This window comes from Andrographis paniculata, unplaced genomic scaffold (assembly GCF_009805555.1).
Source record: "Andrographis paniculata isolate CXL003 unplaced genomic scaffold, ASM980555v1 Contig36END, whole genome shotgun sequence".
Lineage (NCBI taxonomy): Eukaryota > Viridiplantae > Streptophyta > Magnoliopsida > Lamiales > Acanthaceae > Andrographis > Andrographis paniculata.
The window spans coordinates 1,663,814-1,677,563 of record NW_026137569.1 but is presented as its reverse complement, the minus strand read 5'-3'; the positions used below and the strand labels follow the sequence as shown (position 1 = coordinate 1,677,563).

Genomic DNA, 13,750 nt, shown 5'->3' with positions numbered 1-13,750 from the left:
TTAACACCATAACCAGCCAACTATTTTTCAAATAATCGTGGAATAAAATAATTTTTAATAATAAATTATATTATAAAATATATATATATATATATATATTCCTCTCTCTTTTTTATAAAAGAGGGTGATACGTTCCATTTTACATGCAGGTTCAGACATACTGAGGAGATTCCATGCTTGCAACAGAGGATGAGATGGAAGCTTTGTTCCTTACATTAAAGCAATTCCAAACATTCTTGTCTTCTCCCATGGATTTTAAACACTTTCTGAGGATGATCAACTACTACTTCACTGCAATTTCTTCCCTTTGCTTTCTCTCCAAATTAACATGTCCATAAACTCCCTTACATTGTTCTCTACCCCAAATAGTGTCCACAATTTCGCGCCCGCGCCAAATCTCTACAGCGCCAAATTTGGGAACGCAGTTCATTTTGAAAAGGGTTCGCAAGTTTTTAAAAAGATCGGGGGCGTAGCTGTGTCTTGTGGCGCTAAAAACTCGGACCCGGAAGAAGAAAAACAGCGCACAGCCACGGAAGTGGTTCTTAAGCTCTACGAAGCGATCAAGAACAAGAACGTGAACAAGCTTTCTGATATCATAGCAGACGAGTGCACATGCAGCTCGAATATTTTCTCCGCTTTCCAAATTTTTCGCGGCAAGAAGGTACATTATTACACCATTCGATAAATGACCGGATACTCTGTCGATTGAATTCGTGCGTTGTGTTTGTATGGTGTTGCATTGCAGCAAGTGTTGGATTTCTTTTCTTGTCTGATGAAGAAGCTGGGGGACGACATTGTGTTTGTTGTGCAACCTACTTTAGATGATGGGATTGCTGTGGGTGTGTCCTGGAAACTAGGTTGTCTGTGATCCTTAATTTTTGATTGAATTTGTCGTCTAATATGTACTTGTTTTTGTTGCAAGAATGATGGGCTTTCTTCTGTTTTTTCTATTTACAGAATGGAAGCAGGTTCATTTGTCTCTTGGGAAGGGTTTCAGTGTGCACACTTACCACATTTACAGGGGACATGCAATGATAGAGTAACTCCTACCTGAAAAAAAAATGACGGGCATATCGATCAAATTAGTACTAATGAATCGAATTCTTGATGTAGGAATGTGGAGATTTTCATGGAGCCACTTCTTCAAATGGAACCCCTAAGATTGGTGAGCTTCACCTCTCCATTAATGGTGAAAGAATAAACCAAACCAAACCATACCTCACGACTGTGTTATCTCTGGACAGAAGATGATCACCTTGTTGATGGCAGCCATGGAGAAGATCGATGCTCGGGCTTTATTCAAGAATGACGATGCACAAAGGCCGGAAAGGATACTTTTGTTCAGTCTTCTCATCTTGGCTGCAATTTTGTTAGTCTTTAAATTCAGGAAAGCAGGGTAGACGGCATGTGATTGGGGGATCGGAAATAATCGAGTTCTAAAAGCCTGTTGCAGTAAGAACATCATTTCTGCCACATAGGAAGGAAATCCATTAACATATATGCAAAACGATTACAAGCTTCTGTTTACAACAGTCTACCAGCATACAGTTCTTCATGTCGATTAAAAGCACCTCAGTCAGGTGAAATTAGGCGAAGGAGTCAGCGAACCTAAACTAAGGCAGTGGCATAATTACAGCATTACTACTAGCTAACAACTACAGGTAAAATTTCATACTGATTGTAGTTGATAGCAGTGAAGTCGTCTGAATATAAACTAAACTTACATCTTGATTCAGCATATGTCAATCATCAATAACATCTACACAAATTACAGCTTCAGATTACCTGCAAAAGAACAAAAATGGATCAAGGACTTTTTCTGGTTGAGGGTAATTAAATCAAGATAAATTTGTATATTTTTGTGAGCAAGGACTAAAAATGGATTCTTTTTCTAGCTAAGAAATGCATATGTATTTTACTCAACAATTATTCAACAATTTGGAAAATTTAAGCAAAAATAATAGTGATGCATTACCAAATATGATTATAAAACAAAAATATGTGCTTGGAGGATTATCCATAAATAATGTAACATGCTGGTACTGGTATTTGAACATCCAACACTCACTCTTCACAAACAAAGGCATCTCATGCTTTAGCAAATGATGGCGCATGAGCATCTCCTGAATTCCCAGTGCAGAAATGCTATCACATCCCAGAAGCTCGTGAAGCTTTTCATCACAATGAATAAACATAGAACTCAGTGGATCCTACAAAATCAATATAAGGTAAGAAATAAACCGATACAACTTTTGAGAGATATATATAAAAAAATTAAAATTAACCCATATAGAGAAGCAAAAGTTTGTGCACAAAATCATCAAAACAACTTCCAAACGATAATATGGCATTGCTAGGTTTAAAATGAAGATCCACAATGGAACATAAATCCAGTACTTTAAAGTTTACACACCCACAAAATAAAACCAAAGTTGTATACTACAGATGACTAACCTCCAGCTGGTTAACCTTTATGTAATCCCAGACACGTTCCAGAGCCTTAGACTGAAGCATCTCCCTTTCTCCTGTCCCAAAAAATTTTACAAGGGCATCCGACAACATCACAGGAAGAGGTCCAGAATCAGGGGATTGCTTTGCAGATTCATTTTCATCCTTCAATTTCTTTGCTTTGCCTGATAAATTTACAAGCATTTGAAACATCATGTGAGATATACTATTAGCCAAAGATACTATAGTGTCTTGGTCTCATGGCTGTGTTGCCTACTTGGATCAAGAGGCAAAATGTGTTTGGCCAGCAACTTGTTCATCTTGAACATATCAGTACTGTCAGTTTCAAAGACCAAACGAAGTGCATCATCACAGATAATCTTTCTCTTATTCCCGGGGTCCTGAAGTTTGTGTTTTCTGATGTATGCCCATAGCTGCTTCACTATCTGCATTTAAAACTAGGCAATTTTATCATCAAAGGCAATTATACAAAAGTTCATCATCCCCATACTACTAGTTAAGCTACTTGATCTATGGGTAGGTCAGACCTCTGTCCTCGGTAAAGCCGGCTCTCCGACGATGGCTTGCAGTTTCGGTGAAACACCGCATACTTTGTTCAAACCTCCCGGGCCACCTCTTCTCTTGGCTCCAGCTGGGGCTCTGAGATAAGATTTAAGAAGTGATATTTAAATTATATATAATTTGACTAGTTCCAACTCATAATGGTACAGTAATGGTGGATATTAATATAGGTTTCTTTAAAACATTATAAGCTTATCTACTCTAAAACAACACCTCAAGTTGTAAGACCAAGAAAAGTCCATAATCATACAACGGTAAAATGGCGAAAAGGAAAACGTACGGTAGAGTTGCATCTAGCTATTTCCAAATGAACCTCTAATTCCAAACCCTAATTTATGCCACCCCAAAATCGACCATGAAAACCAATGCCACGCAAGTAAAACCTCCTGCTCAGTACCAGGGTTAAGCTTTTTGACTACATCAAGTTACGCACCACAAAAGATGATTAATTTACTAAGAGAAGAAAGCCGGTGAACCTCAACCAGCAACGCCATACAATAAATATAAAGCAAAAATAAATAAATATAATAATATCGAGGCGCACAAACCTTCCCTTCGACGTTTCAGAAGCATTAGACGCAGCATTCTGATCCTTCGCCGTCGCCGGTTGGGAGAAGTACACCTGCGTCTGCTGCTGTTGCTGGAAGGCGAAATTGGGCTGCTGAAACGGCTGATTTAGCGGCGCATTTGAGCACTGGGGGGGAGGCTGGGTGTGTAATGGGTATTTAGGCACCGGCTGCGCGCGGAGGAGGAAGGTAATTTGGTCCCTAATGAAATCCACCTTGTCGGAGAGCTCCAGCCCTAGCTTGGCCTCCACCTGCTGAACCACGTTGCTCAGAGAAATAACGGCTTCAGGGTCCGTCTCACGGAGTGCACTCTCCACGCCTTTCGCGATCTCCTCGTCCGACGCCATGGCTACGCCTGCGCTGCTGCTTTCATACAGACCGCTCTAACGTCCGTACCCTCCGTCTTTCTTCCCTTACTCTAAAGACCCACCAAAACCTTCAATCACGAAAATGTCCTTTCTTCTACCGAAGTGAACGACAATTATAACCCAGAGTGTACGGTAGGGAAGAGGGTATAATTGGAATTTCTACTGGAGGTAAATCCTGCCGGGACGACGGATTTTATTGAAATGACGATTGTGCCCTTAGAACTATATTCCTGATGAAGCTTTCGGAGTTAGATGCGAGACAGGAGGTTCGTTCAACAACTTAAAAACTATTTTTTCCTTTTTTCTTCTTTTAGAATTTAGTACTATTAATTAAATATTTATTTATTTATTCATATGTGTGGTATGTACTAAAAAATAACAATATTAGTGTTATTTTTGAATTTTTATTTAATTTAAAATAATTGCTTAGTATATAATGCGGACAGCCCTCTGAAAAGCCCAAATTTGAAATGGGCCGGGCTGAACTCTGCCTTTTAGGATCAATAATAAAAGCTTGAGCCCAGTTAAAAATAATAAATGAAGTCAGCACAGATGCAAATTAGATTTGTCTGAAAAAAAAAAGTCGCGATTTGGGGAAATCGCAGTGTCGTCGGATCGGAAGCCATGAAAACAAAGCGCGAGGAATCAGAAAATGCGATGGACGAAGAGGGGACTGCGAAGAGGCGAAGACTGGAGGAAGAGTCCTCTCCTAAACGCGCGTTTGAAAATCCGCTTCCACTGGCCTACGATGACGATGATGGAGAAGAAGAGGAAAGTAGGAGAAACAGAGGTGGAAATGGACTTGTTAACAGCGGCGGAAGCACGGGGCAAAACGGCCGTGATTACTACGAGGACGACGATGAATCCGAGGAAGAGAATAGAGAAGGGCAAGGGAGGCGTAGTCGCACTAATGAAGTAAGAAGGGACTGTCCGTATCTTGATACTGTCAACAGACAGGTATTCTACTCCTCAACCTTATACTTTACTATCCATTTCTGCTCTTAGATTTTTTCAGTGTATGCTTTCTTGCTGTATCTACCTGGGAATGAATTTTAAAATCCTTCTCTTTTCAGTAGTCTGGTTTTTTTTCATTCGTTTTCTGCTATTGCGTTCACTTGTTCAATTTCCACCAGTTAATTAATAAGGCTTTAAATTTTTTTGTGTAATGCAAAGAATGCTAGATGTTCATTTCTAAGGGCTGGTAATATACGACTACAATTACCTTAAAATCACCTTCTTTCAGTAGGTTTCTTAGCGCTATGTTCTTCCAGATAGAGATTCTCAGCTTTTGTGTCCAACATTTCAAGACATATTTTCATGTCTAATGTGTTAACTTGATATAAGTATTTGAAATGGTGTTTCTATCTCTTTCCTTTCTTAGAATTGAACATATGGAGATTATAGAAGGAAAATTAAGCAGCCTGTGAAATATCTATCACTGACAAAGTAGCCTGTGATCCTCTGCAGATTAGTTATTCAGTACCGTAACTGCTATATTGTATCTGAAAATTCAAGTTCTCCAACCCAACCCCCTTCCCTCCTTTCGATAATATGTTTTATAATGTTCACAGTTGACAGTGATAATTTTGATGACAGAGTATTACTGTCCAAGTTCTATGTCTCAGTTGATATTTTGTACCTTCGCAGGTTTTGGATTTTGACTTTGAGAAGTTTTGCTCAGTATCTCTTTCAAACTTAAATGTGTATGCCTGTTTGGTTTGTGGGAAGTATTATCAAGGAAGAGGACCTAAATCTCATGCATATACACATAGTCTTGAAGCAGGACATCACGTCTACATTAATCTTCGAACTGAGAAAGTTTACTGCCTTCCTGATGGATATGAGATTATTGACCCATCACTAGAGGACATTCGGCATGTGCTCAATCCAAGGCATGTTTGATATAGAAATTTAAATTTCCCATTGTGCTAGCACGCTTAATTGTATTTACATGGCAAGGGAAACCTTTTTTCTTTTCCTTTCTTTTTTTTGGACTGGTTGATTTGTGCATAGCTTTGTTCAATCTTTCTATTTTAGTGTCTTCTACTTCATTATGTTATGTTTCTTAATTTTGTCATTTGATCTTATTGTAAACTGACAGGTTTACACGAGAGCAAGTTGATCAGGTAGATCGAAATAGGCAATGGTCCAGAGCACTTGATGGCTCGGATTATCTTCCTGGAATGGTATTCACACAAGTCTTATTTTGTTTGATTAATTTAATCAAAAGCATGTGGGAGGAAACATTCACTGAAGTTTTAAGCGTGTGAAATATATACTTTTGCGGACGAAAGATATGGACAGAATAAAGTATTTTTATATAATTTAATGATTGATATCTATTATGCAGTGAATGTTAATTGTAAGTTTAGGATATGCTTATGAGTGTTTAATATAAATATGCAAGCATATTCATTTGTAGCTTTTGATGTTGTTTGTACACTGAAGAAATAATTGAGTTTTTAATTATTTGTGTTAAGGTGCTGCAGCAGGTTGTGAGATTGTGTCCATAGTAAAACAGCCGAAGTCTTAATGTTTTCTTTTGTTTCTTCTGTTTGAAATTTTTGCAGGTTGGACTTAATAACATCAAAGAGACTGACTTTGTTAATGTCACCATTCAGTCTTTGATGCGAGTTACTCCCTTGCGGAACTTCTTTCTTATCCCTGAGAACTACATCCACAGCAAATCCCAACTTGTTCTTAGGTTTGGAGAGCTCACACGTAAAATTTGGCATGCTAGGAACTTCAAAGGACAGGTTGAATCCTTTTTCTGTTTGTAAATTACAATTCTCATTCTTTTAATATGGCTATTCACATGTTGATAGTCAGGATTTGGCAGGTGAGTCCACATGAATTCCTGCAGGCAGTTATGAAAGCTAGCAAAAAACGTTTTCGAATAGGTGCACAATCAGATCCAGTTGAATTTATGTCATGGCTTCTTAATACACTGCATGGAGATCTTAAAACTTCAAAAAAGGGCTGCAGCATCATTCACCAATGCTTTCAGGTTTTCTCTGTTAACCACCAGGCTCTGCTCTCTCTAAGCCTCCCGCTTTTGAGTGCAATATATATATATATATATATATGTTACTGCCTTTCTTTTGCTAAATGTTTACATGATGTGCTTTCCACAGGGTGAATTGGAAGTGGTGAAAGAGATCCATGGCAAGTCAATTGCCAAGAGAAAGCAAAATGGAGACAACCAAAACCAGGATAATGGTGATGATAATAATGTTACTCTAGTGGACAATGTACTCATGGAAACCAGTAAAATGCCTTTCTTAATGCTTGGGCTGGACTTGCCTCCTCCTCCTTTATTTAAGGATATCATGGAGAAAAATATCATTCCACAGGTTTATATATTATATATGTACACTTGAAATAAATTCACATTGTTGCTTCCCACATAATGTTTGATTTGTTAGTTATTCTTTGTATAAGATTTTGGTGTGTGTTCATGTTTGAAATGAATGTCTAAGTTCATTCAGGACTATTTTAGTTTTCCCTCTGCATTTTAATCTTCTTACTATTACCCTTATGAAACGTCAATAATAGAGATCATTATGAAAGTTATAAAATGCTATCTTTCATTCTTATTATCTTGTTCATTAAAATTAATTTGTCTGCATAGTACAATATCATTCATGGATGGGATTTCTGCACTACATGGTTTGATTACTTGTTGAATATAGGAGATCTTTTGGGTATTGTTTGTGTTTTAGAGTCACATGCTGCTCAACAGTGTTCTAACTTGCATAAGTGGATTTGCTTGTATCTTAAAGAACAAGCTCAGAGAAACAAAGTTATTGCTGTTTCATCTTGATCAATAGCCAAGTTTTCTTCTGTTGGCATGCTAAAAAGATAAAATGTCTGCCCCAATGTGATTCTCTGGTTTGCATATGGGGGATATGTTGGAAATTATTTCTATTTTTGAGTCATGCTGCACAACCAAAGTTCTGGTTTGTGTAAATGGACTTGCATTAAAGTTCAGAGAAACATATATGATGCTCAACTTACAAATGCTCATTAGTTGGTGTATTTATTTACTTAGCTGCAAGTTACTATATGGATTGTAAATTTACAAGCTCGAAAAAGGTTGGTTAGTTAATCAAGTTGATATATATCAGGTTCCACTTTTCAACATACTGAAGAAGTTTGACGGAGAGATGGTGACTGAAGTTGTGCGTCCTTGTATAGCAAGGATGAGATACCGTGTCACAAAATTGCCCCAGTATCTTATTCTCCATATGCGCCGATTTACAAAGAACAACTTTTTTGTGGAGAAAAATCCTACCCTAGGTGAGTAATTATATTGAGCATGAAGTAATGTTGTCACTTCGGATCTGAGATTGGTTGCCGGAATGTTTTAATGTTTAGTTCCACAGTGCCTGCATCTTGACCTGAGATTAATCTTCCAACTTGGATTGTTATGTTATTTTATTTTATGTGTGTCCTTGTGTTGTGTCTTTTGCCTTGGACCTTTAGTTAGCTGTTGGGTACTCTAATTTTTCTTATCATTGCCTTTGATATGCTTTTGGTTTCGGATTTTCTTAGTTAATTTCCCTGTGAAGAATCTTGAGCTGAAGGATTACATCCCACTCCCTGTGCCCAATGAGAATGAAAAGTTGCGATCTAAGTATGATTTAATTGCTAATATAGTTCATGATGGTAAGCCGGGTGAAGGATCCTATAGAGTCTTTGTGCAGCGGAAGTCAGAAGAGCTATGGTAATATTTAGCGTCATTTTGCTTCAATAATCTATTCCAAGCATTTTGTGGTGTTTAACCTATATGCTGAACTTGTAGGTATGAAATGCAAGACCTTCATGTATCAGAAACTTTACCACAGATGGTTGCCCTTTCCGAGGCATACATGCAGGTATATGAGCAGCAGCATTGATTGCCGTTGTATACTTTACCGAAAGCTGAGGTTTCGTACTTTGACCAGACATGCCCGATGGGAGGTATCAATATTATCATCATAGACTGTTCAAGATGTTGTAAATTTCACTTAATGACCAAAAGCATTCAGTGGATGAGCTAACGCTCATGCGTGCCAAGAAGACCTTAGAGGAATTTACTTTGAATTGTTGTTATAACAACACTGATTTTGTGTTCTGAATTATGATTTTTGGGCCAGTAAAGATTGCAGAGTGATATTTGATATTTGATGCTTTATACGTATCAGCTTGTCTTGGTTCTCCAGAATGGCATGCTTTATTATCTCACTATCTGCTTTCGTGTAGTATTGTATTTAAAAAAAGACATACATGAGTTTGTTTGAAGTAGTTTATTCAAACTGGATTTTACTTGTGACTATAAGTTCTCATCATGGATTATTGTTGACATCACGGATTTAGACAAAGGATATTTTGTAATGTGTTGCTTTTCAATAAAGTCTAAGTTCGTTATTTCTTAAATTTTGGTCATTTATCTTCAAGATGCAAGAACAATATTCTTATATTGCAAGACATAGTGTGCTGTTTATTCAACTATACACTCAATTCCAAATGTCAACTGAAATTAGCTGTCTGATTTGATTCTGCCGTGTGCTAAGCTGCGCATCGAGTCCGAAAATTGGAAGCATCACCAAAGAGACAATGGAAGCATCAATATTGCGAAAATTGGAGCCGGATATGTTGGCTATGATCACAGGATGGGTGCAAGCCGAATTCACTAGCTTCATCAAGGTGTGGCTATTAGCCCTTTTCTGTCTATCTTACTGCTATTTTGCAGCAAAGATTCTCCCGAAAGGCGCTGCACGTCTGGTTGCATTCCTTCCAGTGGCCGGGTTCTTCCTCCTCACGCCATTTCAGGTCCGTTTTATTTACCTCCAAATCATCGTCAGTCTCCTTCTTTCCTGGGTCGCCACTGTCAAAGTCTGCATGTTTGCCTTCGACAATGGCCCTTTATCCGACCCCTCACTTTCGCTACCAAAGTTTCTCTCTATTGGTTGCCTTCCCATCAAGATTAAATTTCAAAATGGCGATTCGCGGCACGGCGAAAAGAGGCCTAAGTTATTCTTGAACTATGCCATTAAGGTTGTTCTGTTGTTGGCTATGGTGTTTGTTGCTTGTACTTATGCTGATCATATCCATCCCAAGATTGCTCTAATTATTTACGGTATGTGTATATACCTGCCCTTGGAGATTCTACTTGCTGTTGTTGCAGCCATGACTCGCAGCCTTCTCGGCGTGGAGATGGAGCCCCAGTTCGACGAGCCTTATCTGTCGACGTCATTGCAGGACTTCTGGGGGAAGCGGTGGAACCTCGTGGCGAGTCGAATGTTTTACTCGGCAGTGTACGTTCCCGTGAGGAAATTCTCGGCTGCGATAATCGGGCCGAGATGGGCAGCGCTACCGGCAGTGATGGCGACCTTTTGGGTGTCGGGGTTGATGCACGAGCTCTCGTTTTTTCAGTTGGGATGCCCGATGCCGACGAGGGCGATCACTTGGTTCTTCCTACTGCACGGTGCGTGTTTGGCGATCGAGATAGGTGTTAAGAAGAGAGTGAAGCTCGAACGGAGGTTTCCGAGGGTTGCCAGCATTGTCTTGACCGATGGGTTTATTATCGCCACGGCGTTGTGGCTAATCCTACCGCAGATCTTGTGGTGTAAGCAGCTCCGGGCAAACTTCACGCCGTGGCTAATGCAGAGTTCAAACACATTCCGTAAAGGAGGGTCTAATGGTAAAAAATGGAGTTGTGATCGTAACCCATCTATTCAAATCCGATGCTTCCAGGTCACCTAGTATGATTTGTCTTATCGGGTTTAATTTGTATGCTATTAATTTCGGTTACAAGATTAAGGCTACTACTGCAGTTCACACGTTATTTTTTTTTTAAAAAAAAAGGTTTGTTGCATTATACATGTAATTATGGGTAATTTACCTGCAACTCCAACTCCGAATCAGAATGTATGCAAAAATAGGTGGACAGCTTGTTTATCTTATTGGCTATTTGTTTTTATATGATAATAGTAAAAAGTTGAATAAAGAAGGTGTGTTTGATGTAATGTAAGTATCAGTGTGGTGTTTTTGTATAAATTGAAATTTATATATGTATATACGTAATGTTTTAAGTAAAGATAAATTTTTAAATCTGATATTTTGGATAATATAAAAACAATTTTGAATATATGGGGAACCTGAGCAATTTTTATATAAATAGTCGATAAATAGCAGGTTTCTCTTTCAAAGTTGTGGCCAATTGATAAAAAGTTCTTTCTGAATAGTCCTGTCCCGAATTTGTCTAAATTTATAATTTTACTATTTCTTTTGTTTTACATTTTTCATTTTTCTTTTACAATTTTCAACAGTATTGTAATTTTCAATTCACTATTGCTCGGACATCTCTGCCTATCATTGAGATTGATTAGCCCTAATCCATCTCTATTACATAATACTAAAACTACACAATGAAAAATTCATAAATTAATGATTGTGATAACTATTAAACTATTTACAATTATATTTAACTGTCACAATAAATCTTGACCGTCTAATTATATAATTGAATGAGTGGTTGTGATTCAATTAGCACGTTATCATAAACAAGAATTAATGTGTCCTTTTCAACATAGTCAAATTTGTTTTTTTTAAGGTTTGGTCATTCATCTTTAAGATGCAATAACAATATTTTTACATTGCAAAGGATATTGTGCTGTTTATTCAACAATATTTTACTTCAAACGACAGCTATAACACTTGTGGCAAAAACTTCAATACTAAACAATATTCTACTCCAATGTGATCCGCACATTAGGCCTATACCTTTTAATAATATTTATTTTTATAAAAGTTGTAGTAACTATATAGTTAAAAATTAAAATTATATATATAAATAAATAAATAGAGCTTCGCTTCGAGTGGGTGTCCTCTTTGTCTCAATATATACTGAGGTATGTCCATGTAAGAGTTCATCTGTTTCAAAAATAAATTCTATTCTTCTATCCCCACAACACACACATAATATATATATATATATATACACACGCACTATGTGGAGCATCATGGTGCTCAAGATATGGTATCGATATGCACGTTTCCTCCATGTCAAATTCCAAATGTCAACTCCCTCAATATTTATTAAATAAACCTTCACAAAATTAGCTGTCTGGTTTGATTCTGCCATGTCCTAATCTGTGAAATAAAAGCATCGCCAAATTAAAGAGACAAATAGAAGCATCTATCAATTAATCTTGCCAAAGAGGATATGTTGGCTGTAATGAGAGATCATATTCATGGCGAATTCACCACCTTCATCAAGGTCTGGATATTAGCCCTTATGTCTCTATCTTACTGCTATTTTGCCGCCAAAATTCTCCCCAGAGGCGGCGCCCGCCTGTCTGCATTCCTTCCGGTCGCCGGATTCTTCCTCCTCGCGCCATTACAGCTCCAATCCATCTTCTTGCTGCTCAACCTCAGCTTCCTTCTTTCCTGGCTCGCCACTTTCAGACTCTTCATGTTAGCCTTCGACAATGGCCCTTTGTCCGATCCCTCGCTTTCCCTACCAAAATTTCTAGCCGTTGCTTGCCTTCCGATCAAGCTTAAATCTCAAGAAGGCGACACGCGCCACTGCGAAAAGAGGCCTAAGTCATTATCCAACTATGCCGTTAAGGTTGTCGTGTTGGCAATGGTGGTCGTGACCTGTCGTTATTATGCCGATCATCGTCGTATGTATCCTGAGGTTGTTCTAAATATGTACGGTCTCTGTATTTACCTGTCCTTGGAGATTATACTGGCTGCCGTTGCCGCAGCCGCCACTCGAAGCATGGCGGGGATGGAGATGGAGCCGCAGTTCGACGAGCCTTATTTGTCGACTTCGATGCAGGACTTTTGGGGGCGGCGGTGGAACCTCACGGTGAGCCGGATATTTCATTCGGCGGTTTATGTTCCAATGCGGGACTTGTCGGCGGCGGTAATTGGGCGGAGATGGGCGGCGCAGCCGGCGGTGATGGTGACGTTTGCAGTGTCGGGGTTGATGCACGAGCTCACGTTCTTTCACTTTGGGTGCGCGATGCCGACGAGGGAGGTCACTTGGTTCTTTCTATTGCATGGTGCATCTGTGGCGATTGAGATAGGTAATAATATTTTAGATATTCAGTTCAAACTTCTTGCATCAACTTTTGGACCCTTATAGCCACAGTCAAGATTTTTAATAAATGCATTAACAGACTTCATTTTAATAGCCACAGTCGAAATCTTTTAATATCTAACTTCTTGCATCAACTTTAGGGTCCTAACTTCTTGCATCAGGTCCTAAAGTTGCAAGAAGTTAGGACCCTAATATCTAACTTCTTGCATCAACTCAGGGTCTAAAGTTATGCAAGAAGTTAGATATTAAAAATCTCGACTATGGCTATCAAGGTCCAAAAGTTAGATATTTAGTTTAAATTGATTTTTTTTTATTATTTTACTATGGATTTATATAAGTTTGATTTTATATAAATTGTGACAGCTGTTAAAAAGGAAGTGAAGTTTGTGCGGGGGTGGCGGCTGACGAGAGTTGCCGGCGTCGTGTTGACACATGGGTTTATGTTAGCCACGTCGTTGCGGTTTATGCACCCACAGTTCTTGTGGTGCAAGGAGCATAGAACATTCAGTGCCGGGAAAAGACTTCAAGTTTTGTTAATGAATTACATCTCCTAAAAAAAATCGGCTACGTTTCAATTTTGTTTAACATATGATTAGTATAATTTGTAAATTATTAAATTCCATTAAAAATTTACCTCCATCACACTTGTTGAATAGTGATTGTGGTTCTCAATTAAAAAAAAAAAAAAAAATGAA

The 13,750-nt window shown here is 38.4% G+C and overlaps 5 protein-coding genes across 7 annotated transcripts; 4 read left to right on the top strand and 1 right to left on the bottom strand.

The window, feature by feature from the left end:
• Positions 1-252: 252 nt before the first annotated feature.
• Positions 253-1,403, top strand: LOC127249619 (uncharacterized). 2 transcript variants are annotated; one of them, XM_051272523.1, is made up of 5 exons: positions 253-661; positions 746-857; positions 958-1,039; positions 1,114-1,165; positions 1,248-1,403. In XM_051272523.1, exons 1-5 carry the CDS (start codon positions 329-331, stop codon positions 1,398-1,400), a joined length of 732 nt encoding a protein of 243 aa, XP_051128480.1. In that variant the 5' UTR covers positions 253-328; the 3' UTR covers positions 1,401-1,403. The 2 variants fall into 2 exon arrangements, with proteins under 2 accessions (XP_051128480.1, XP_051128479.1); XM_051272522.1 differs by having other exon boundaries at positions 1,245-1,403.
• Positions 1,404-1,477: 74 nt separating this feature from the next.
• On the bottom strand, positions 1,478-4,158 carry LOC127249618 (uncharacterized). The gene is made up of 6 exons (XM_051272520.1): positions 3,579-4,158; positions 2,997-3,108; positions 2,726-2,894; positions 2,455-2,633; positions 2,069-2,210; positions 1,478-1,785 (listed from the first exon to the last, which is right to left on the bottom strand). The coding sequence occupies exons 1-6, from the start codon at positions 3,941-3,943 to the stop codon at positions 1,769-1,771; spliced, it is 984 nt and encodes a 327-aa protein (XP_051128477.1). The 5' UTR covers positions 3,944-4,158; the 3' UTR covers positions 1,478-1,768.
• Positions 4,159-4,516: 358 nt separating this feature from the next.
• Positions 4,517-9,509, top strand: LOC127249615 (uncharacterized). 2 transcript variants are annotated; one of them, XM_051272518.1, is made up of 9 exons: positions 4,517-4,921; positions 5,612-5,856; positions 6,066-6,150; positions 6,535-6,720; positions 6,804-6,971; positions 7,099-7,317; positions 8,092-8,263; positions 8,624-8,690; positions 8,769-9,509. In XM_051272518.1, exons 1-9 carry the CDS (start codon positions 4,589-4,591, stop codon positions 8,860-8,862), a joined length of 1,569 nt encoding a protein of 522 aa, XP_051128475.1. In that variant the 5' UTR covers positions 4,517-4,588; the 3' UTR covers positions 8,863-9,509. The 2 variants fall into 2 exon arrangements, with proteins under 2 accessions (XP_051128475.1, XP_051128474.1); XM_051272517.1 differs by having other exon boundaries at positions 8,519-8,690; positions 8,769-9,507.
• LOC127249617 (acyl-CoA--sterol O-acyltransferase 1-like) lies at positions 8,778-10,923 on the top strand. Its single transcript, XM_051272519.1, has 2 exons — positions 8,778-8,926; positions 9,520-10,923. The coding sequence occupies exons 1-2, from the start codon at positions 8,913-8,915 to the stop codon at positions 10,709-10,711; spliced, it is 1,206 nt and encodes a 401-aa protein (XP_051128476.1). The 5' UTR covers positions 8,778-8,912; the 3' UTR covers positions 10,712-10,923.
• A 1,185-nt stretch (positions 10,924-12,108) lies between these two features.
• Positions 12,109-13,722, top strand: LOC127249914 (probable long-chain-alcohol O-fatty-acyltransferase 5). Its single transcript, XM_051272981.1, has 2 exons — positions 12,109-13,041; positions 13,419-13,722. Exons 1-2 carry the CDS (start codon positions 12,174-12,176, stop codon positions 13,607-13,609), a joined length of 1,059 nt encoding a protein of 352 aa, XP_051128938.1. The 5' UTR covers positions 12,109-12,173; the 3' UTR covers positions 13,610-13,722.
• Positions 13,723-13,750: the final 28 nt, after the last annotated feature.